Source organism: Filicampus tigris, chromosome 15 (genome assembly GCF_054856515.1).
Source record: "Filicampus tigris isolate MCC_2025a chromosome 15, RoL_Ftig_1.0, whole genome shotgun sequence".
Taxonomy (NCBI): Eukaryota; Metazoa; Chordata; class Actinopteri; order Syngnathiformes; family Syngnathidae; genus Filicampus; species Filicampus tigris.
In genome coordinates, this window is record NC_141231.1 from 19,395,726 (window position 1) to 19,420,003 (window position 24,278).

The 24,278-nt window shown below is 50.8% G+C and overlaps 1 protein-coding gene across 2 annotated transcripts; it reads left to right on the forward strand.

Moving 5' to 3' along the window:
* Window positions 1-42: 42 nt before the first annotated feature.
* Window positions 43-24,082, forward strand: pi4kaa (phosphatidylinositol 4-kinase, catalytic, alpha a). 2 transcript variants are annotated; one of them, XM_086053506.1, is made up of 54 exons: window positions 43-259; window positions 1,294-1,410; window positions 1,502-1,595; window positions 1,683-1,771; window positions 2,702-2,774; window positions 2,843-3,126; window positions 3,797-3,863; window positions 3,937-4,085; window positions 4,189-4,254; window positions 4,696-4,792; window positions 4,897-5,079; window positions 5,159-5,259; window positions 6,298-6,427; window positions 6,505-6,634; window positions 7,247-7,342; window positions 7,404-7,587; window positions 7,684-7,784; window positions 7,894-8,062; window positions 8,153-8,203; window positions 8,520-8,628; window positions 8,716-8,852; window positions 8,949-9,082; window positions 9,748-9,830; window positions 9,901-9,971; window positions 10,063-10,187; window positions 10,267-10,348; window positions 10,842-10,925; window positions 11,061-11,150; window positions 11,248-11,367; window positions 11,664-11,756; window positions 11,856-12,012; window positions 12,654-12,781; window positions 13,563-13,721; window positions 13,820-13,971; window positions 14,093-14,200; window positions 14,329-14,549; window positions 15,773-15,928; window positions 16,000-16,079; window positions 16,172-16,371; window positions 16,531-16,618; window positions 16,737-16,904; window positions 16,981-17,034; window positions 18,191-18,311; window positions 19,245-19,374; window positions 19,854-19,924; window positions 20,005-20,077; window positions 20,364-20,538; window positions 20,634-20,738; window positions 21,102-21,227; window positions 21,339-21,459; window positions 22,547-22,706; window positions 22,782-22,871; window positions 23,075-23,158; window positions 23,888-24,082. In XM_086053506.1, the coding sequence occupies exons 1-54, from the start codon at window positions 161-163 to the stop codon at window positions 23,937-23,939; spliced, it is 6,387 nt and encodes a 2,128-aa protein (XP_085909632.1). In that variant the 5' UTR covers window positions 43-160; the 3' UTR covers window positions 23,940-24,082. The 2 variants fall into 2 exon arrangements, with proteins under 2 accessions (XP_085909632.1, XP_085909633.1); XM_086053507.1 differs by having other exon boundaries at window positions 14,329-14,456.
* The last annotated feature ends 196 nt before the right edge of the window (window positions 24,083-24,278 follow it).

Genomic DNA, 24,278 nt, shown 5'->3' on the forward strand with positions numbered 1-24,278 from the left:
GGAGTGTCGTGTGACCTTGTTTGGTCGCTTTTTGGACCTGCTCTCTTGCCGTACTCGTCGTCGCGTCGTTTTGGTTTGGGCCAAAATGCAAAAGATGCTACAGCTCGTCGTGTTGCCGTCGCCGCCGCTGCTGCGTTGAGCTCGGAAGTCGAGTGGCAACATGGCTCTCCGCGGAGACCGCAGCCGGGGCTTCTACTTCAACACGGTCCTGTCGCTGGCTCGCTCGCTGGCGGTTCACCGCCAGGCGCCGCTCGACAAGGTTAGCACGCCGATTAGCCTCCATGCTAAGTGAGCTGGGCGCCCAAGGCGAGCTCGGGCTACCCCCCTCGAGTACACCAACTTCTCTCTTGTCAATGTGAATTTTCTCCCGTCCAGTTAAATCTAGTGGCTGGATTTATTGGAGACCAGTCAGGTCGTAGGTGACCGAATGTAGCCTTAGTCACAAGATGAAGTCGGATAATGACAGCTAGCCCATAATCCAGCAAGCTCCATCCCGCACCTTCCCTCATCCAAAACTCGCTAGTCGCGTACGAATTCAAAGATCGATGTACATTGTCAGCGTTCGCAGACAAATCCTCTACAGACGACTCCAGTGAATGATTATCGTTTTCCAGTGACAAAGTTAAGACTCTTCATTCAAGCGGTGAAAATGCAGCAATTTCTGGTCAACGTCTACGTGCAAAGTCCTGACCTCAACCCGATTGGGATGTGAGGCATGGCCTCAAGCAGCTTTTTGTTGACAGCACACACCCCAGGAATCGTGCCAAGCAAAAAAAGAAAAAAAATTTGCTTGAGCTTTTTGCTGCCAAACGAGGCGAGAGCGTTTGTTTTAACCAGCTCTGCTTCACTTACTTTCCCCTTTCCTTCCCGTCCTGTGAATGTTGTCGTGTTGCTTTCGGCATAAATATGAAAACACATGACATTGTTTTTTGTTGTTGTTGTACAACTTGCAATTTGACAACATTGATCTGAAGAGCAAAATGCACAACAGGGATTGGACGTACACTTGTATGCCTGAAAGACCAGTCACACAAAGGCATACACGTTGACTTCCTTACTTGTGGTTCATTTTAGGGTATTTATATATATATATATATATATATATATATATATATATATATATATATATATATATATATATATATATATATTCAATAAGGTAGCTTTTGAATTGATCAAAAAATGGGTTTTGGAATTGTTCCAGTTGTTGGATTAACCTCTGCCGATTAGACGCTGAAGAACCTTAGTTGTGCTAAAAATTGTCCTCCCGTGCGGTACGCGTTGCACTGGCAGGTGCAGAAGTTACAATGCATGTGTCCCGTGGATGTGCGAGGCGTGTTCCAGCTGGACGAGAGGCGGCGGGACGGCGTGCTGGCCCTGGGCATCTTCCTGGTGGAGTCCAACCTGCAGGTGAGCTGTCCACCTGACGCTTTCAGGACCGGCGCCCACTTTTTTTGGGGGGGGGCGGGGGAGCAATCTCAACGCGGCGTTGTCGTCGCAGCACAAAGACGCCATCGTGCCCTACCTTCTGGGACTGCTCAAGGGACTTCCGAGAGTTCAGTGGATCGAGGAGAGCTCGGAACGCAAAGGACCAGGTCAAACCCGCGCCACTTTGTCCCCGCTGTGACGTGTTCCGGCCTCATTCCCAAGTGCAATGGATGATCAACTTGGCTTTCCTGCAGGCACGCTTCCTGTTGCAGAGAATTTCAGCTTTTGCCTGGTGACGCTGCTCTCTGACGTCGCCCAGCGAGACGAGACCTTTCGTGGACCGGTGTGTGTGTTTGTGTGCATGCCCGTTTGTTTGCGTGTCTGCGGGTTACTCCGTGCGTGCGTGCGTCTGTGTCCACGGGGCTATTTCTGTGTTCGTCCGTATCCGTCTATACGTGCGTGTGCAAGTGTGTCTGTGTGTTAGGGCTGCGCAACTAATGGAAATTCAATTACGACGATTACAAAATTGGCATCATCGGGGGAAAAAAAAGACGATCAATTTTCATTTATATCTAGCGCACTGTTTACACTAGGAAATCATACTTGAATTTATACATATGCGCATCTTTTTTATGTATTTAGTGCTGTCAAACGATTGCAATTTTTAAACTAATTAATCGCAACATTTTCCATAATTAATCGCGATTCATTGTATTTTTCAACTCCATTTTTTTACGAAGCTTGGAAACGATATTTACTTCAGTAAAATCTTGGAATGATTGTGGGGAAAAAAAAGTAGATTTGGATTCAAAGACTGTTCTAATAACTTTCTTTGATCCTTGAATACGATTCTTTCCCTGTAAAATAGTTGAACGACACCAAAGGCATACAACTAATGTGGTATTTGAATTTGGCTTTGTAAAGTGCGCAAATTATTTGGGATTTCTCCAATGAGCCGTCAAGCAACTTTTTAAAAGGAAAACTACGTCAAAGTCCGTCTTTGCGACAGTGACTCTGTCTCCTCGAAGTTTGGCTGCACAGTGAGCAGAGGTCAGCTGCTACAGGAAGTCAATAAAATTGAGTTCATTTTTATTCGTGCGTTATAAAATTTAATTTTTTATAACGAATTTTATACATTGTGCTCGGTCCAAAAGGAATTACATTTATTTGGCTTTATATGCGTGCTAGTTTTTGTCCGCGTGTGTGTGTCGGCATCAGTGTACCCGCGTGCGAGTGTTGTCAAAGCGTTGTGATGACGTAACTGTGGCGTCAGATTCTGGAGAGCGTCATGGACGTCATGCAAGTGCTGCAGGAGCTGTGCAAGACGCCCCAGTGTCACGATAAAGGTGCCTCCCTCCCTCCTCCCCGGCCACGGGCGCGCCTCCATTTTGCTGACTTTGTATTTTGCTTTCAGGTCCCAACTCCGCGGACTACACGTGCCGCTACACGGTGCCGGCGTTGCTGGGCGTGGCGCGAGCTTTCGGCCGCTACAGCAACACGGACGAGCCGCTGCTGTCCAAGCTGTTTCCGCGGCCGGCGCCGCCCCCCGTGACGGCGACGGCGGCGGACGACAGCGAGGCCGCGCGACGGCGCTCCTTCAACGACTTCCGCTCCATCCTGCCCAGCTCTTTCCTCACCGTGTATCCGGGGGACACTCTGAGATGCAAGAGCTCCTCCGGGGCCTCCGTGTCTCAACAGGTACAAACTCAGCTCAGGAAAAAAGTCATGCCGTGGCAAATGCATGACTTAGTTCAAGGACAATAATCTCCTAATAAAACAAGAACATTTGACTCCCCAAGATTTGTTAATACAACAAGAGATAGACATGTAGCTGGTTAGCAAGCAAGATAGATGAATAGCTCGTTAGCAAGCTAGCTAGCAAGTTAGATCAATCAATTTCAATTTCAGCAAAACGATTTGCCAAAAGAGCAGGAATTTTTTACTAGACAAGATTGACCAAAACAAGTAGAATAGCTAGCTAGTGGGCTAGCAAGATAGCTATCTCTCTAGCAAGTTAGGTAGACTGATAAATAAAAGGTAAGAGAGTCATATTTTCCTCAGTTTCAGCAAACTGATTTGCCAAAGGAGCAGGAAAAATTGGTCATGACAAGATTTGCCAAAACAAGTATGATAGCTGGCTCGCAAGCAAGTTAGATAGATTTAAAAATCGCTAGTCTGTTGGAGAGTACTATTTTCTTCAACTTCAGCAAAACGATTTGCCCAAAGAGCGGGAAAATTTGACTTGACAGCATTTGCCGATAGCTAGCTAGGTGGCTGGCCAGCTGGCTAGCTTACAACGTAGGTAGCACGGCCTGGCTACAAAAGGCGGCACACGTGTTCCCGCACTCACTCAGTCATTTGTTTCCAGGTCAGTCCAGAGAGGACGAGGCTGACCCCGAGCTCCCCGGCCGACCCCTCGGCACCATACTTTGAAGGTAAGTGGAGCGGCTCCGCTGCTAGCCATCATACACGGTGGGGAGTGGAGCCCAAATTGAAAGTGCTGTCCAGGCTCGTACCTTCCCGACGGCAGCTCGGTGGACCCGGACTACTACTTCTCCACCATCAGCTCCAGCTTCTCCGTCTCGCCTCTCTTCACCGGCAGCAGCCGCGGAGAGTTTCACGTGCCCCTGGACACGCTCAGGCAGCTTCTGCACATGGTCTGCGCACGCCACGCCACGCCGCGCCGCACGCAGGCGCAGGCGCCAGCTTAACATGTGCCGTTGTTGTTGTTGTTGTTGTTGTTGTTGTTGTCTTCAACAGGTCGAAGACATTGTCTCCGATTGCTTTTTAAAGTCGCTGGATGAAACCTTGGCAGAACTGTTGGAGGTAAGACCGTGGTTTCACTCAAAATGCTTTTGTTACTTATATTTATAAATGTTATTTTATACTCACCCTACAAGAGTCCAAAAAAAAAATGCAGTGGCTGTTGGCAAACCAGTAAGCTTTCTACTACTACTTTCCTATTAGCCATTGGCCAGTTTTTGTGCTACAGTACCTAGCGTTAGCCGGCTATTTGTGGGGTGCCTCGACCGAGCCCTGCCTCAAATAGCGACATTGAAAAAGCTTGACGGTTGCCTGTAGGTGCCACAAGATGGCGGCAGCAACGCCTTTCATTTGGACTGTCTTTGGTGTGACTCAAGAGCGTGAGGTCAGCGGCTGTTACCTTCCATCGGTCCGCTTTCTCTGCCTTCTCTTGACAAATGCATCGGCGTGCGTAGGTCGGGACAATGGGACACGATCTAACTAACTCTTGGGCTCTCCCCCCAGGCCAATCCCGGGCTTGACGTCTACTACAAAAGCTTCAGTGACCCTCTGTACGTGGCCGTCTTCAAAATGCTCCGAGACACCCTGTACAACCTGAGAGGTCAGTCGCGGTCCTGCTTCCTGTTTTTTTTTTTTTTTTTCAAATTTTTGCTTTGTTCCGGGCCTCACCCGAATCCGCCGCCGCCCCGTTTCTCCCGCGAGAAGACCTCCAGACGGACTTTGTGAAGGAGGTGCACGACTTTGTGCTGGAGCAGTTCAGCAGCAGCCAGTCGGAGCTGCAGCGGATCCTGCACGAGGCCGACTACCCGCTGAGCCCGCTCAAGCTGCGCTGCCAGGCCAGCGCCGCCTGCGTGGACCTCATGGTGTGGGCCGTCACCGAGGAGCAGGGTGGGCGCCGCCGCCGCCGCCGTCACAGGCGACGTCACCTTGCGCGAGCTCACTCGCCTTCTCTGGGCTCGGCCCGCAGGAGCGGAGAACCTTTGCGGCAAGCTGTCGGAGAAGCTGCAGTCCAAGACCTCCAGCAAAGTCATCATGGCCCACATGCCCCTCCTCATCTGCTGCCTGCAGGTAACCGTTGGCGACGCCCTCGGCGGCCCTCGGCGGCCCTCGGCGGCCCTCGGCGGCCCTCGGCGGCCCTCGGCGGCCCTCGGCAGCCCTCGGCTCGATCGCCATCGTCTTCGTCGGCTAGAGAAATGAATACGCAGCGCGTCGTTCTCCATGTTTGATGTTTAGTTGGGCAGTAATCGGGAACTGGGCGTTCTTATTAAAAAAAAAAGAAAAAAAAAAGCTGCAAATGTATAAATTCCTTGTGTAAACAAACATAGTGCATTGGATAGAAATTCATATGAATATCGATTTTTTTTTTTTTTTTTTTTTTTTTTTTTTTTTTATACAATAATGCCAATTTTGTGATTTGGATTGTGGAAATTGTAATTGAATTGCCTCCAAAGATTCTTTGCGAGAATATCTTCTATGCGCCGCCACCAGTCGAAAACGCGGCATTCTGATGAATATTGCGCTTGTGGAATATGAGTTAAGCAGCAAAATGCAGCCATCTCACGGGGCGGCCATTTTGTAACTTTCTGTCGGCTGAAAATGACATCACAGTTGCTCGGGTAACGGCCAATGGCGGCTGACCTTTTCTTCCGAGCCTGAGCGCCGTGATCAGTCATCATCAGAGCAAAATATGCATCGATGCAAAAAAAAAAAAAAAATGGGATAATTGATTCGAGTTGCACCGAGTGTTGCGTTTATGAACCAGGACATCTCAGCACTCACAAGCCCTCAACAAAGACAAAACATACCTAGGTCATGAGCATATACTCATTTAGCAAAAGAAAACCAATGTCTTTTATTTATTTATTTTCCCCATTCCAGATGCACGCCACATCGATGAAATGATGCGCTCGCCAAACATCTTTGCGTGTTGCGTTTGTCAATGGCTGCGGCACCACACTGCCGCACAGAGACAAGCATGGAAGCGATTTCCAAAAAATGGAATTGAATCGAAAATTGGGAATTGAAAATCGAATTGAATTGAAAATCCTTACGTCGCAGTTTCCGAAAGCCGCCGTCATCTTACCGGCGTGTTTTGTGCGCGCGCAGGGCTTGGGGCGGCTGTGCGAGCGCTTCCCGGTGGCGGCGCACTCGGTGGCCGCCTCGCTGAGGGACTTCCTGGTGGTGCCGTCGCCCGTCCTGGTCAAGCTGTACAAGTACCACAGCCAGTGCGCTCCAGGTGAGTCGTCGCCGCCGACGTCCGGACGCCCGCCGACCCGCCGACGCTCTTCCTCTCCGTGTCGATGGCTCAAGCAGGCGGCGAGATCAAGATCCACGTGACCAACGAGCATTCGCAGTCCACCGTGGGCGCCAAGTCGGGAGGCAGGAGCGCTCGGCCCTCCATGTACGAGCAGCTGCGAGACATCTCCGTCGAGAACATCTGCAGGTGAGGGGGGGACAAAATCGACACCGTCGTTTGGGTCATCATCGAAATCACCATTCTTCAAACCATTTATTTTTGGCTACAAAACAAAAACACGTTTCAACGTAAAAAAAAAAGAAAAGACATAAATGTAATTAAATACCTTGTGGGCCAAAGAAAAAGTATAAAATGAGTTATTGTGAAAAAAAAAAAATAGGGGAAAAAAAGGTGCAAACGGATGATTTCCTTGGGTAAACAAGCATAGTGCCTTGGATAGAAATGCAGATGAATGATCCCTTTTTTTTTTACGATGATGCCAATTTTGTGATCGTCGAGTATCATCATCATGATCATTTTTGTTTGGTCCAAAAGGAACTCATTTACATTTATTTCTCCATATATTTTTTTACATTGAAACATTTTCTTACCCAAAATTAAGTGATCGTTTGACCAATCGCAATTTCAATTCTTACCAAAATAATCGCCGTTCGTATTTTTTCATCATCGGGGAGCCTAAAACGAGGGTTGGGGTTACAAAGTAGGGTTTGAAACAAGGGTTGGAGTTACAAAACAGGCGATGGGTAGGCTTTCAATCTCAAGACGGCTTTCAAATTGTCAAGTCCCCCCCCCCCCCAGGTGTCTGAAGGCGGGGCTGACGATGGATCACGTCATCGTGGAAGCCTTCCTGGCCAGCCTGTCCAATCGTCTCTACATCTCCCAGGAGAACGACAAGTAAGTCAAGGTGGGCGGCAGGCGGGACCCCCGAGTCACGCTCTCCGTCCCGTCCGGTCAGGGACGCCCACCTGATCCCGGACCACACCATCCGGGCCCTGGGCCACATCGCCGTGGCCCTTCGGGACACGCCCCGCGTGATGGAGCCCATCCTGCAGATCCTGCAGCAGAAGTTCTGCCAGCCGCCGTCGCAGCTGGACGTGCTCATCGTGGACCAGCTGGGCTGCATGGTCATCACGGGCAACGTGAGGGTCTCCCGGCCGCCCGATGCCTGGCCTGGCCTGGCCTGGCCTAGCCTAGCACGCTAACGTGCCGCCGGCTGTGCCCTCGTGTCCCCGCAGCAATACATCTACCAGGAGGTGTGGAATTTGTTCCAGCAAATCAGTGTCAAGGCCAGCTCCATGGTCTACTCCACCAAGGACTACAAAGACCACGGATACAGGTGGGGCAAGCTCCCGTCGGGAATCGGCCGCCGATTGCGTTCCGATCGCGTTCCGTTGTCACTTCCCCGTTGCGGCCGTGTGGTGGCCCTGTGGCGGTCGTGTGCGCAGACACTGCTCGCTGGCCGTCATCAACGCCCTGGGCAACATCGCGGCCAACCTGCGGGCCGAGCAGATGGTGGACGAGCTGCTGGTCAACCTGCTGGAGCTCTTTGTGCAGCTGGGCCTGGAGGGCAAGAGGGCCAGCGAGCGGGCGGCCGACAAAGGCCCCGCCCTCAAGGTCCGCCGCGACTTCTCAACGCCGGTCGGCCTTCGGGAAAGGAAAATGTGCATTTCCCATTGGTTTTGTGGCTTTTCTCCCTCTCCGCAGGCGTCGAGCAGCGCCGGCAACCTGGGCGTCCTCATCCCCGTCATTGCAGTGGTGAGGCGTTCGACGACCCGACCCGCGTCGGAACGTCTCCTCGGAGCCGGGACGCTCTTCTTGAATTTGAAGCACTGAAGTAGGGCTGTGCGCTTCATCGAAATTCAGGGACAATGACGATTGTGGCGCTCCGCCATTACAAAATTGGCCTAATCTTAAAAAAAAAAAAGAACAAAAAAAAAAAACATCGTTGATAGGGATGCAACGATTCACTGGAGCTCCGATGGGACAGTTCCCTTTACTGATCAACTTTTACCGGAGATTTTGCCCAAATGCTCGTGAGTTTTAAGCACGTATTTATTTGTCTGGCGGTCAGCTGACAAAAAGGTTGCCGCCCATCAAGGAGGCCAAACCCCGCCTCCAGAAGCTCTTCAGGGACTTTTGGCTCTACTCGGTGGTCATGGGCTTTGCCGTGGAGGGCTCAGGTACCACTTTTTTTTCTTCTCCTCCCCCCCAACGCCTTCATTTCTCTGACCGAGAAGGCGTGTCCCCCCCCCCCCACGACGGCGCAGGTCTGTGGCCCGAGGAGTGGTACGAGGGCGTGTGCGAGATCGCCACCAAATCGCCGCTGCTGACCTTCCCGAGCGGCGAGCCTCTCCGCTCCGAGCTGCAGTACAACTCGGCGCTGAAGAACGACACGGTCACGCCGGTAAATGCCGCCCGGGAAACGCTCGCAAGCGCGCGACTCGGCGCCGGCGCCTCGCGTGACGCCGCGTGACACCGTCCGGCTCGGCGTGGCTCGCAGGCGGAGCTGAGCGAGCTGCGCGGCACCATCATCAACCTGCTGGACCCGCCCCCGGAGGGCGCCGCGCTCATCAACAAGCTGGACTTCGCCATGTGCACGTATCTGCTGTCCGTTTACAGGCTGGAATACATGAGGTGGGTCTTGCGCCACGCACGCACGCACGCACGCACGCTTCAAAGGGGGGCTGAAAAGAAGAATGGCCACCATTTTGGGGGTTTCTTATTGATTGATCGACACGACGAGTCGTTGATTCCGCAACTTGGTTTTGATTCAACGACCAAAGCTTAACTTGAACTGTAACTTGAAAAACACAACCACAATATACATTAGTATCAATGTAACGATTGATCGAAAATCGATTTCAACGGGCAAGTCAACCCAAAGATATTTTATTCCAGAATATGTTCTATGCAAGCCCATTAGTTGAAACGGGGCATTCTAATAAATATTGCGTTTGTGGAACAGAATGCCCTGTTTCAACTAGTGGAGTTGCATAGAACATATTCTTGGCTTGACTTCCTCTTTAAACTCCTTGAAATATGCATCGATTGCAAAAAAAACCCAAAATGTATAAAATGGATTCAATTCCAAGCGGGTTGTTGTTGAACCGCTGGAGGGAGGCCAGAAAAACGTTTGCCACACGCTCGCTTGCGTGATGCGTTCAAGTTGCTTTCACAACGTAGGAAGTGGCAAACGCACAACAGGCCGTTTGGAACGCGCACGCTTTTATTTTCCCCTTTTTTTGCTCGCAATGTTCTTATAATGGTGCCAAAATGGCCGCCGTGTCCTTTGCCCCCAGGATGCTGAATTCGCTGGACTCGGAGCGGTTCCAGGTCATGTTCCGCTACTTTGAGGACCGGGCCATCCAGAAGGACAAATCGGGTGAGAAAAGCGGCGCGCGACCTTTTGCGCACACGCCAACGTCCGCTTGATTGTGTGCGACTGCTCGCAGGCATGATGCAGTGCGTGGTCGCCGTCGGCGACAAAGTCTTTGAGGTCTTCCTGCAAATGATGATGGAGAAAGTACGGCCGCGTTCATCTCATTCATTCGTCCCGGACGGCAACATTTTTTTCTTCTGTCACCCGACTGGCAATCGCGCAAATTGTCTTCCAGGCAAAGACCAAAGCGCACGAGGAGGAGCTGGAGCGCCACGCCCAGTTCCTGCTGGTCAACTTCAATCACATCCACAAGAGGATCCGCAGAGTGGCCGATAAATATTTATCCGGCTTGGCCGAAACGTGAGTTTGGGCGTCAGCCCGGCGACGCGACGCGACGCGAGCTGAGCCGAGCTGACGCCCGCGCGTCTTGCGTCCTCAGCTTCCCTCACCTGCTGTGGAGCGGCCGCGTGCTCAAGACCATGCTGGACATCCTGCAGACGCTCTCGCTCTCGCTCAGCGCCGTAAGTCGCCCACGCCGATAGACCCGTCGGGTTTTCAGGGCCGATGCCGACGCCGATTGTTAGCGGAGGCCCGCATAACCCGGATTTGGAGCCGATATTCATTTTCGGTCAAAATACTGCCGTCAAAATCGAAAAAAAACCAAAACGTCACTTTGTTGGAATATCTTTAAGCACGTGTTTATTGAACATTGTTTCAGTTTGCCAGTATCCATCTATGTTGTAAAATTCGATAATCGGTCCGTCCCTACGCCGCCGCACCTTCAGGTCGCGTCGGCCGGCACCGAATCCGATCCTTCCTTCTTTCCTTCTATTTCCTACCAAACTTGTCTCATTCATTCGTTCAAGGGCGAAATCTCGGCCGTGTTTTAATTGATTATCAAGCAAAGGGGCAAGTAATCGGGCCCCTTTTCCGATTTGGGATTGCCTATTGAAAATGGCGAAAGCGAAATGACGCCATTGTCTTGTCCCGATTGCGCTGACGTTGACCACGCAGGACATCCACAAGGACCAGCCGTACTACGACATTCCGGACACGCCGCACAGGATCACCGTCCCGGACACCTACGAAGCCAGAGAGGTCAGCCGCACGCCTTTTTGCTTTTCTTTCTTCGGAAAAGGACCTCGCGCATCGCTCAACGCAACGACAGCGTAGTTGACGGAACAAATGCAATGGCGTCGTCCTCTCAAATTATTCTCGCGTCTCTGATTTCAGAGCATCGTGAAGGATTTTGCCGCCCGCTGTGGAGAAATCCTAAAAGAGGCCATGAAATGGGCTCCGTCGGTCACCAAGTCCCACCTGCAGGTAACGCCGGCCGTTGTTCACGCCGTCCCCTTTGCTTGTGTGGCCGGCGTAGCCGGGTCTCAAACCGCGGGTGCGTGCCTGCGTGCGTCTTTTGCAGGAGTACCTGAACAAACATCAGAACTGGGTGTCGGGTCTGTCTCAGCACACGGGCCTGGCCATGGCCACCGAGAGCATCCTGCACTTTGCCGGCTTCAACCGGCAGAGCGCCGCGCTCGGGGTGGGTTGCAATTGCTCGCTGGCTTGCGGATGATATGCGTTAGAAAAGTCAAATCAATTGGCAAGAAATTTCCCGGCCACGCTTATCGCAGGACGCATGTAAAAAAGTCTGACCAAAAGTGAACATTTCGCTTCGAAGCAGCCGATTGGCGCCGATCCCAGGGCTCGACAACTCCCAACGAGGGAATTGGCCCGGCGGGGTTTGCCGTCGGCGCTAAAACCACGGCCCGCGGCTTTTGCATATTTGCCTTGAATTGACGCGCCATTCTCACTGTCACGCCTCTGCTCGCTCTTCAGTCCACTCAGTTGACCGAGAGGCCGGCCTGCGTGAAGAAGGACTACTCCAACTTCATGGCCTCCCTCAATCTGAGGAACCGATACGCCGGAGAGGTCAGCAGGCGCCGGCCCGCCCGCCCGCCCGCCCGTCCCTCCGTCAGCGCACTTGACGTGCCGACCCGAGGCGGCTTGTTCCCGGCTTCCTGTCTGCAGGTGTCGGGCATGATCCACTTCGCCCAGGCGGCGCGGGGCCAGCCGGACCTGGGCCGGCTGCTGGTCGAGCAGATGGGAGAGGCTCTGGACTCGGCCCGGCCCCAAGGCTTCACCGAGGCCATGTTCAAGCTGGCCGCCTTGCTCATCAGCAGCCCAGGTGCGCTCGGCGTCCTCCTCCGCGCAAGCGCTTCACCCGCGGCTCCCCCCAAATCGTTAAAAAGTATTCATAGTATTACAAGAATAATGCATTTAGAAATTCACTGCCTGGGATGTAACGATTCACCGATTTAAAATCGATTTGAACAGCTTAAAATATGCATTGTTGTAAAAAACTAGAAGAATCGATATTGAGATTTTGATGGCAAAAAGATTTGTAATAAGTCCAATCTATTGTACGTTTATTTTTCGTGTGTAGTTCTGGCTCGAACAAAACACCGATAAGGCAAAAATGTAGTTCAGCAGTCCAAATTCACTTTTAAGCAAAGTTACAAAACCTTACTGTTCGTAACAAGGACAAAATAAAAACATGTTTTGGTTTGAAATTGTTTTGTAGTAAAAAAAAAAAAAAGATTTTAAAAAAACAACAAATTGAATTAAAATCGGGAACCAAAAATCGAATCGAGTGAATCGTTCCGTCCCTACTGGTTATTAGGCGCCCTTTTTCTGGCAACTCTTTGGTCCTTCCTCCGGCCTGCGGGTGTTGGCGTCGGCTACGTCGGGCATCGCGCCGAGAGCACGAGAAGGCCCGCTCTCGGGCGCCGGCGGCACCTTTTGACGGACGGCCGTGTTTGTGCGCAGAGTGCGACCCGCAGCTGCTGCACCACCTCTGCTGGTCTCCTCTCAAGATGTTCACCGAGCACGGCATGGAGACGGCCATCGCCTGCTGGGAGTGGCTGCTGGCCGCGCGTGTCGGCGTGGAAGTACCGGTGGGTAAAGGGGGGGGTGGCGCCAACGAGAAATTTTAGCAATGGCAAAGTCAGGTTAGTCCATCAGTATCAACATCACCAATATAAAGACGCAAAATATGAAAGCATCACGGCAGCTTAGCGTATTTTCTGATGAATGGACGGGGCTAGTACCGGTTCTGGCGGGCTTAGTGTTGGACCCTGAAGTCCAACTTTGGGTGAAGAAAAAGCGGTGAAGGTACTGTGATGACCCAGTGTGTGGGCAAGGAGTGCCGCCGTCGCCGATACCCCGTCACACGATTATTTAACTCGGCGAATACAAAAACGAGAACCCGCTCAAAGAGTGACTCGGGCTGCAGCCCCTGCCGTTGTTTATGAGGCCACGCCCCTTGAAGGCACACATCAATACGGAAGTACACACAGTAATTACACGTCACGAAAACAGTTTCTCTACATTCTCATTTATGAAGTTGTATTAGCGCTAGCGCTTTGAGATTTCCCTGTAAGGGAAAGTGCATTACAGGGATGTAACGATGCGCTCAAGTCGATTATTCGATTAATCGGTTAGATTTTTTTTTTGCATCGATGCATAAGTGATCGATTTTTTAGTAATTGATCCGATTTTTTTGCATCGATGCATATTTTATGTCATCGGTTTTCGATTTATCGCTACATCCCTAGTGCATTATAAATATGAATTGTTATTTTGTTATCTACACTGCAATGCTAACTTTCTGAATTAAAAACGTGTCGATGAACAAACTGTTTTTTTTTTGTGTGTGTTTTTTTTTTTTTTTCGCAGTTCATGCGCGAGATGGCGGGAGCGTGGCAGATGACGGTGGAGCTGAAGATGGGCTTATTTTCCGACGCGCAGCAGGAGGCCGACCCCCTGGCGGCGTCCGAGGAGAGCCAGCCCGTGCCCCGCCCGCCGGACGTCACCCCGCACCACATCTGGATCGAGGTCCGCCTGACAGCTTTTTCAACCTTTTTTTTTTTTTTTTTTTTTTTTTTTTAGCGCTCATCTTTGCGCCTCACGCTGTTGCCTGGCTTTGTATCCAGTTTCTGGTGCAGAGGTTCGAGATCGCCAAGTACTCGAGCGCCGACCAGGTGGAGATCTTCTGCAGTTTGCTCCAGCGCTCGCTTTGGCTCAACGTGGGCGGGGCCAAGAGTAACCTCAACCGACACGTGGCCGCCATCGGACCTCGTTTCAGGTGCGTGTTGCGAGCAGCGTTTCACCACACTGCAGTGGTATGAATATTTCCTATTTATATATATGTATATATCTCGATATTTCCCCAACGTGTATTGCGACACTTGTCTTTTGCGGCGCAGGCTGCTGACGCTGGGCCTGGCCGTGCTCCACTCGGACGTCATCGCCAACGCCACCGTCAGGAACGTGCTGAGAGAGAAGATCTACTCCACAGCTTTCGATTACTTCAGGTACGCGCGACGTGAAGTGGCGGATGAGCAAAATTGCCACGTCAAGGTGCCGCCGCCGTCCGCGTTGACGTCATGCCAAAATATGCGAGGAGCGTCCGGAGTCAAGTGTCCTTGTGTTGCGTCCGCAGCGTGTCTCCAAAGTTTCCCACCCAGGGCGACAAGCGGCTGCGCGAGGACATCAGCGTCACCGTGCGCTTTTACGCCAGCATCCTGTCGGACAAGAAGTACCTGGCGGCGTGCCAGCTGGCGCCCCCCGGTGAGCTCGGTAGCGCCCCGGCCCCCGGCGCGCTCTCCGCCGGGATCTTTGGATCGCTTATCGTGTCCAGCACTTCTCCGATTTCCATCCTAAGTAAGCTTCGGCCGCCGCGGCCCCAGCCTAGCGCGTGGCAAATTTGACGCTTTACTCCGTCCTCGGCGTGCTGCTCGTCCACATCGGGGACCCCCGAATTGATTTACTACAAATAATTAGGGTTACCATTATCGACTATTGTGATGATCGGAATGTTTTTTTTCCCTTGCCAAATATCAAAATGCCAAATATTATTTTCCGTCCTTTGGCTCCACGGGAAGATTTTCGTATTCGAGCAGCCGTCAGGAAATAAAGCGCAAATTTCTCACTTGCGTTGAGATGCACTTCTCCTCATCATGTCAGCCCACCTGCCAGATCCCCCCAAAGTACAACGTTTGCACCCCCCCCCATCCTTTCTTCTGGACGACGCGAGAGAGACTCATTGTGAGAGTCCCTGATCTTGACATTGTGGATGTCATCGTCGCAAGGCCTGGATGTGATTGCATGTAAAACCTCGCCCGTGCAGCATGACATCATTGCCCTAAAAAAAAAATCTCAATTGATCGTCTCCATTACACGCGGATGAAGCGGGAGTTCTGCAGGGCCGATGCGGGGTATGTCTTTTGTTGCCTTGACGACTCGATGAGGCGAGTGGCTTCTATCGGCCCAGAGTTTGTAGAAAAGCGCAAGCGCCAAGCGGAGGCGGCACGTCATCCTGCCACGTTTGGCGATTCGCGGAAGCGACTATTTGCACGCCGGGCGATGACAAAGTCCATTTTGTCCTCTTTGATCGGGATCGGGAGGAGCGGTTCAGAAGAAACTGTAGAAATCAGGAGGGCTCGAGACAAGAGCCTTGTCAGTTTCAGCTTGAGGTTGTCGGGAAGGTCAAGGTCAACGTGGTTCACCACCAACAAGTCTTGTTTCAAGAAAGTTGCCATGGGTAGTGCGCCTCGCGCCGTGGCGGCGAACTGCAGCGCCGGACGCTTTGAAAAACGTGAAAGGTGACGCGCAGGCGTTTTGAGGCAACTGAAACCGGAGAGGTTGTAGAGCAGACCCTTGCGGGACGCCGCATCTTTGACTTTACGCCAAGGTGTATTGACGTGCTGCGGCGGCTCCGCGTAGACGTTTGAAATCACCGCCAGGCGGATTGGTTTGGTTGTCGGGATGCGGCGGCCGGGCGGGCGGGCGGGCGGGCGGTCGGTTGGGCCCCCACATCTCCATGGTCACTCGCCTCTGGTGGCGGTCGCGGCGATCTAAACGCGGCCGGCTGTGATCCCGGACAGACAACCAGGACCCGTCGCTGAACAGCCTGTCGGTGATGACGGCCGCCGACATGCGCGCCAACGTGGACTCCGGCGCTCGCTCGCAGCACAGCGGCCAGGGCTGGATCAACACCTACCCGCTGTCCAGCGGCATGTCCGGCGCGTCCAAGAAGTCGGGTAGGCTCTCTCAGCTCATTTGCTCTCAAGCGGCTCGGGCCCGTTTGGAGCTTCCGCAACCTGTCTCGCAGGAACGTCCAAGAAGAGCAACCGAGGCGCGCAGCTCCACAAGTACTACATGAAGCGCAGGACGCTCCTGCTGGCCCTGCTGGTGAGCGCAAAGCCGCAAAGCCCGCCCGCCCGCCCGCTTCTTTTGCGTTTGCTTGCTCCAAACGTCGCCGCCCTGCCCCCCCCCGCCGCCAGGCGAGCGAGATCGAGCGTCTGAGCACGTGGCACAACCCGCTGAGCGCTCAGGAGCTGGCCGTGGCCAGCGAGCAGTCGGTGGAGACCAGCATCGCCAACTGGAGGTCCAAATACATCAGCCTGAGCGAGAAGCAGTGGAAGGACAACGTCAACCTGGCCTGGAACATCGCGCCCTACCTGGCCACGCAGCTGCCCGCCAGGTCGGCCGGCCGCGGAGCGCTCGCTTGAAACCGCTCGCGCAAAGCCTTCAACTTGCTCACAGTTGCCTTCCGCTTTTCCAATGCGAACGCCGGATTGACAAGACTTTAAGGGTGTGGCGGGAGCCGAATGAAACGCGAGCCTTTTTCCTTCCCGGGCAGGTTCAAGAACGACGCCATCACGGCGGAGGTGACCCGGCTGGTGCGTTTGGACCCCGGTGCCGTTAGCGACGTTCCGGAAGCCGTCAAGGTGCGGACACTCTCTCTTTCTTTTTTCTCTCTCTCTCTCTCTCTCACTTTCTCTCTCTCGACATGATGAGATGGGAAGTCCGTTTATTTGTGCGCGTGCGTGCGCGGCGCGGCGCTAGTTCCTGGTAACGTGGCACACCATCGACGCCGACTCCCCGGAGCTGAGCCACATCCTGTGCTGGGCGCCGGCCGACCCGCCCACGGGCCTGTCCTACTTCAGCAGCATGTACCCGCCGCACCCGCTCACCGCGCAGTACGGCGTCAAGGTGCTGCGCTCCTTCCCTCCGGTGAGTCGCCGGCGGCCGCGTCCTCGTCGCCCGAGCGCTTGTATCCATTGCTTTCCTGTTCTCCTCCCCTCCGCAGGACGCCATCTTGTTCTACATCCCGCAGATTGTACAAGCGCTGCGCTACGATAAGGTATTTCATAAATATTGCGACCAAGACACAATTTTCTTTTTCTGGGGTGGGGCTCATAACACCACCTCTGTGGATTTTAAATGAAACGAGATGTGCCCCAATGCCAAAGAATCCATTTTGAAGGTGTTTGGAGCTAAATCGATGTTTGCGAGCCGGCTTGTCGACATGATCAAAGAAATCCCTCGCTTTTTTAAAATGTATTTATTTTTTTGCCTCAGGGTACAAACTATAATCGCTTTTGGTATAAGCAATTGAAAACATGTGGCATGAAACTCCTATTTATTTGTTTTTTCACAGTCCGGCCATTCAATCCCGGGAACTTATTTATATTTTTTTTCACATTTTTTCAAACGTTAGGGTAAAAGAGCCTCTGAAAATGTCTGGCAGAGAATGAGGTCTAAATGACAGTGAAATATGAAGGCGTTGCATATTGTCGTCTATATTTTAATGAACTATTGTTATTCATCTGGAAAATGCTATGCAAAAAAAAAAAAGTACAAATGCCTTTCATAAACTATCATTAGATATCTGTGGAAGAAATGACGCTTCCAGGAAACTAAATATTGCTTATTATATTGCAGTACATGTTTTTTTTTTTGTGGAGAAATTCCTCGAAAAATACCTTTAAAATGAACAACTGTTATGACCAATACGTGATAAAACTCCTGACTTTAAACACCCCAAGTAATTTAATACGCCACGTGCTGTATTATTTTATCAGCGTTATTTGTGGACACAATCGCTTCAATAAATGCCCAGCAATATAACATTTGACAAATCATGATGGGAACAATGTAACGCCTCACCTCAATTGAACACCTTCTTTCTCACCGTAGGGGTAAAAAAAAAAAAAAATCGTTTGTCAAAACCGAAATGGCGGAAAAGCACCAAATAATGCCGAGGAGCGCAAAGCACTAACGCCGTTCAACTGGCACGTCGAGAAACGATGAAGCCGCGCCGCATCAACGACCGCCTTCGCTCCAGGCTCGTCAGGCGTATTCGCGAGCTTACTAGCCTCCACGCCAAGAGAGCGCTCAAGCACTACTTTAATAGCGCCGTCCCGAGCGCGGATTTTCAGCCAATAAAAGTGAGAGTGCGGGCTGGCCGCGGAAGGCGGCGGGCCGCGAGCGCTGACTTGGCCCCTTGTTGAGCTCAGATGGGCTACGTGAGGGAGTACATCCTGTGGGCGGCGCAGAAGTCCCAGCTGCTGGCCCACCAGTTCATCTGGAACATGAAGACCAACATCTTCATGGACGAGGAGGCGCACCACAAGGACCGTAAGTTCACAAACCCCACAAGTAGGGATAGACCGATTAGCGGCGGCCATATTCTGCGTTTTGACGAATATCCGACGGCCGATGAGAAATCCATTGGAAACTGTGTTGGAATCAAAACAAAGAGATGTGAACGGGGTTTTTTTCCCCACACGCATTTTCTTTCATTTGCAAATTTTGGAGAACTTCATTTACTGTCGAATAGATGGAGCTATTGTGTTTTCATTGCACTTTTTAAGACATGCTGACGACCCTGGGTGCTCCCTGAACTTTTTCTTAGAATTTGCTAACAAAGATGTATATTGTCAAAAATTTAGAGTAATAATAATGCAAAATAATTGTTCAATAAACATATGCCTAAAGACGGTTTAACAAAGGTAAAAGACAAAGATTTTGATGCCAATATTTTCTTTTGTACGCAAAATTAATATCGGCTCCAAATATCGGTTATTGGCCGCCTTGACTGTTAATAATCGGTATCGGGCCTGAAAAAAACATCGGTCTATCTCTACCCAAAACATACTCTATTGGAGGGATGTAACGATTCGTCGAAAATCGATTCAAAATCAACTCGACGCGATGAGTCGAATACTCGATCCGAATCGAGACAACCCGGACTGGGACATCTCGGCACTCACGAGCCCTCAACGGCAACACCTAACAAAAGACATAACATGCCTTATAGGTCATGTGCTCTTTTTGAGTACTCAAAAATGTCTTTAGTTTTTTTTTTTTTTTCATTCCGGATGCGTAGCACGTTTTGAATGTGGAGATCAAATAGACAAGCATTTTCAAAAATGGAATCAAATCTAAAATCGGGCGCTGCAAATCCAATCGAGGCCTGAGTGAATCGCCGCATCCCTCCTCAATCCCCGTGCCGCCTTCTTCCGCTGAGCGTCCTAACGCGAGCGTCTGATTGTCCGGCGCCCGCGGCAGCCGACATCGGCGAGCTGCTGGAGCAAATGGTGGAGGAGATCACGGGCTCGCTGTCGGGGCCGGCCAAAGACTTCTACCAGCGGGAGTTTGACTTCTTCAATAAGATCACCAACGTGTCGGCCATCATCAAGTAAGCCGGCACCAGGCGTGCGGTGAACAAAATGATCCTGCCATTTTTGTTAGCACGTCCATGGCGTTTTGCTTTGTGCCTTAGCGTTCAGCTCTTGGCCTTTCCCGCAGCAAAGTCGAGTGCTTCGGTGAAATGTCGTCAATCCTTTCTCGTTACTTTTACTTTGACGGGAAAGTTCGAGCGGGATTGTCAAGCTTGAGGCGAAGGCTGCAATCTCAATAATGAAAAGAATGAATGCCACATTCATTCATTCAATCATCACCCCAAAATGTGATGCTAAAGTTCAATTCTTTCCAGATCATTGGATTTTGCTCATGATGCACTCGAGCATCCACTTTGGAATTCAAGCCAGTGTTCATTTTCCATCAAACAGATTAGGGCCGTTTTTTTTTTTTTTGTTTGTTTATTGCGCAATGCTAAGAAACAAATCCATTTTGAGGTGACAATGTTAAGGGGCTAATCTTTGTGGGGTCTCGCAGGCCAATTCCCAAGGGGGAGGAGAGGAAACGGGGCTGTCTGAAGGCTCTGGCCGATATCAAAGTTCAGCCAGGTAACGTCAACGTCACGAGCCGTGCAACTTTTCCACTCGTCTCACGGCAACACGATGCAAAATGAGCGTTTGTGCGCTAGGTTGTTACCTGCCCAGTAACCCCGAGGCCATCGTTCTCGACATCGACTACAAGTCTGGGACGCCCATGCAGAGGTAACAACAGCCCCGAAAGCCCTCATCAAATAAAAACTATTCATGCGGCACAATCGTTTCCGGATATCGATTGAAGGGGGGATCGTTTTAGGTTCCTCGGCTGTATGTTGCACTTCACTTGTCTCAAACTGGCAAAATACACTCCTTTGGCAGTTAATGTTAGCGTTAACGTTAATGTTAGCATTCACTTTAGCGTTAACGTTAATGTTAGCACAAACCGCCAGAGGAGTTGAGGAGCTGCGTTTCGACCAAAGTAGTGATTTGCCGCCATCCGTGCCCACCGCAGCGCGGCCAAGGCTCCCTACCTGGCCAAGTTCAAGGTGAAGCGCTGCGGCGTGAGCGAGCTGGAGCGCGAGGGCCTGCGCCGCCCGTCCGACTCGCCGGACGAGGACGACCCGGACGGGGCGCGGCGGGTCTGCTGGCAGGCGGCCATCTTCAAAGTGGGCGACGACTGTCGGCAGGTCAGCCCAAACTTTGGGAGTGTTTCCCTGCATGCTCGTGACCGGTATGTCACCCCCTGGACTTTTTTTTTTTTTTTTTCCGTGTCGGTGTGCAGGATATGCTGGCGCTGCAGATCATCGGGCTCTTCAAGAACATCTTCCAACTGGTGGGCCTGGACCTTTTCGTCTTCCCCTACCGGGTGGTGGCCACGGCTCCCGGGGTGAGACTCCGCCCCTTTCCCGGCCTCCGAGCAGTCGGCCACGACCGGCCTTTTTTACTGTTGCTATTTTAGCAAGTTGTCATATTTGCAAAAAGTCCATTTTTGCTGCGCTCTCTGAAATGAACACAAATGGAGCAGCCAAACATGTAGACTAACAATGAAAGGACACTTACAAGCCTCTGTGAAAAACGACCGGTATACTTAGCAGTTGCGACCGTCGCCTTCATGTGTGTACGTAGTGCATGCGCGAATTATGCTGCCGCCTGGTGGCCAACCACAATGCGAAATCGGCCTGCACAAACTGCTCAATTCGTCTGTTCAATTCATTCTGCTTTGGGTAACTGACCGAGCGCTCTTCCTCAGTGCGGCGTGATCGAGTGCATCCCGGACTGCAAGTCCCGCGACCAGCTGGGCCGGCAGACGGACTTTGGCATGTACGACTACTTCCGCAACCAATACGGCGACGAATCCACGCTGGCCTTCCAGAAGGTGCCGCCCTGGAATTGCTTTGAATGGCTTCCGTGTGGCTTTTGGCTTTTTGCTTTTGGGTGATCGCCGAAGCCTCGATTGTCCTCGTTGAACGGTGCGCTCGCTCCGCAGGCTCGCTACAACTTCATCCGCAGCATGGCGGCGTACAGCCTGCTGCTCTTCCTGCTGCAGATTAAAGACAGACACAACGGCAACATCATGCTGGACAGCAAAGGACACCTCATCCACATCGGTAACGACAGCGACGACCGCTCGGAAGCCACTTTTCGTTTGTATTCGACTTTCAGTGGTCCAGTCGTGAACACCTGCCGCTAACGGTTGCCATGCTAACGTAGAGCAAGATAGCTCAGCTTTCGAGCAGTAGGTCCGATTTTTTTTTTGTTTTTGAGGAAAAAAAAGCAACTTTGAGGAGGATGGCAGCAACCCTGGCACATCCCAAAAATACAAATGTCCTGAATTGCTTTACGGCATACTCACTTGCTCCTTTCGCTATAAGGACGGAAGTCGACTCGAACGTCCACGCGCTACTGGTTACTGGTGTCGCGGCAGAAGCCCCAAAACAAACAAAAAAAACAAAAGTATTGTTGAAACAAAATGAGATTCATGACCTCATCGCTATTCATCTTTCACACAAACACTGGAAATAGAAATGTCATTCAGTCCAACGACACTACGCGCTGGCGCATGGGAAATGTGGGGGACTTTTGTCAAAACACTACCGCTTTTGTCCACATGGCGCCGCCATAATCAACAAAAACTGACATGACGCAGTGTTGCTTTAACATTGTGACCTGTGGGTACCGTAGTTTTTTTTTTTTTGTTTTTTGGGGGGGGGGGCGGTCCGGTATCCAGTTCCTCACAGTTGGTCGGCAGGCGTAAGTTGTTGAAAGTTCTAAGGCTCGCTGATAAGGAGTTGACATTTTTCCCAGTGTTGGCATACTTTAGCCAAAGAGAAATGATTTGACGCTAACACGCTAACTGTCTCAGTTGCCTGTGTACTGTTCAAACCTAGCAAAACCCATTGCTCCAAAATTCGTATGTAGCGCAAAGGATGAACTCGAATAGTCGGTGAAGCCCCGCCACAAAAGCTGTTTGTAATTGCGTATAGCAGCCACAAGATGGCACCAAAAACAAGAGGTCCAGAAAGCACCGACACCATGTAACTAACATGCACGCAATCGTGAAACCATGCGACATACATGACTGCGTTGACTAGTTCCGCAATCGACTGGATACGTGTACGTTGTCAGGATGGAATGGACTACCCCGAGAGGATTTTTTTATTTTTTGGGGGGGGGGGGGGAATCCTCTCTCCGCAGATTTCGGCTTCATGTTCGAGAGCTCCCCGGGCGGCAACCTGGGCTGGGAGCCCGACATCAAGCTGACGGACGAGATGGTGATGATCATGGGCGGCAAGATGGAGGCCACGCCCTTCAAGTGGTTCATGGAAATGAGCGTGCGAGGCTACCTGGCCGTACGGTAGGAACGCCCGCACGCGGCTAACGGCCGGCGCGGCGCTCGTCTTGTGTCTCAAATGTGGCCGTCTCCCCCCAGTCCCTACATGGACGCCGTGGTGTCTCTGGTTACACTCATGCTGGACACGGGACTGCCGTGCTTCCGAGGACAAACCATCAAACTCCTCAAGTGAGTCATAAACTCACGCAAAAATCACCCGTCAAATCAAATGGGATTTTTTTTTTCTTTCTCTCCCGCAAATAGTAGCCACAGGTGTCAGAAAAGTCGTCAAATTGTCAACACCGACGAGCTTCTGTCTGTTGGTGGTGTAAGCAGTGCACATCAGCAGGGACCATTGAAGTCAATCATGTGTTTTTTCCCCTCCCAATCAGAGGCCGGTTTAATCCTCAGATGAGCGAGAAAGAGGCGGCGGCGTTCATCATCAAGGTCATCCAAAGCTGCTTCCTCAGTAGCAGGTAAATGCGCAGCTGATGCTAACACGTAGCGTAGCGTAGCGCCGCGCTCCGCTAAACGGACGCACCGCTGGAACCGCTCACATCTCTTTGCTGTTTTTTCACAAAAATTGGTGAGCTCCGGATAAGATGTTTAATGTATAGATTTTTAGCTTTTTTTTAACCTTAATTTCTAATATTTGACGCATTATTTTAGCCGTTTTCCCCGCAAAATTGTGCAATTAAAATGCGACACTATTTATTTCTTTTTGTCAAATTAGTTTTTCTTGAAGTATCAATTTAGCACTTGGAATAATTGCTAATAGATTTGTTGGTATTGATCAAATAAGCATACTGGGAAAATGAAATAATTACATTTATTTTATTAAAATACATTATGAAGAATAGAAGGAAATATTTTTATTATTTTATTAAGAACACTGAACTATTTTTTTTAAACCTCACCTATGAATTAATTTGTAGTTTGTTGGATTATTTTGACTTTTTTTTTCCTGGAATTGTTTAATTACAATGAATGTATTTAAAAAAAAAAAATCATTGAACTCGTTAAATAATTGGTTACCGTAATTGGTTGCCAGTTCATTGAAATAAACAATTATATACAAATATTGAATTCAGCATTAAAAAAAAAAAAAAGACAATTTTACATGCAGCTTTTCATTTTGCGTATGTGTTTATGAATGTCCCTTTTGAAGACTGCAAGCCATGTTGTGTTGTTTTTTTGCCCTCCAGGAGCAAGACGTACGACATGCTGCAATACTACCAGAACCAAATTCCCTACTGAGCTGGTGACTGCGCGTCCAGGCAGCAAAAAGTCCAAACCCAAAAGGAACATTTTAGTTGTTGACCAAGAGCGCCGTCGGAAATCACTCTCTAAGTGTTTGCTATCCTCCTCCTCCTCCTCATCATTATCATTATCATCATCATCATCATCATCATCATCACCACTCCAGTGCACTTTATTTCTTGCAGTATTCACAGATGATCAACAAACAGTCTGCAGTGTTTTTCAAATGTTTAGCATCTATGTTCTATCATATTTGTATTATTTCTCGTCGTCCCTGATCGTGTTACATTCCAGAGTGGCACGCAAGTGCATTCTGGGAACCTTTTTCGGTGTGTG

Coding starts and splice junctions, on each gene's coding strand:
- pi4kaa (XM_086053506.1), top strand. CDS start 161: ATGGCTCTCCGCGGAGACCGCAGCCGGGGCTTCTACTTCAACACGGTC. Junction 14,201..14,328: donor ACAGCTTTCGATTACTTCAG/GTACGCGCGACG, acceptor TTGCGTCCGCAG/CGTGTCTCCAAAGTTTCCCA. Junction 19,375..19,853: donor AACGTGTCGGCCATCATCAA/GTAAGCCGGCAC, acceptor GGGGTCTCGCAG/GCCAATTCCCAAGGGGGAGG.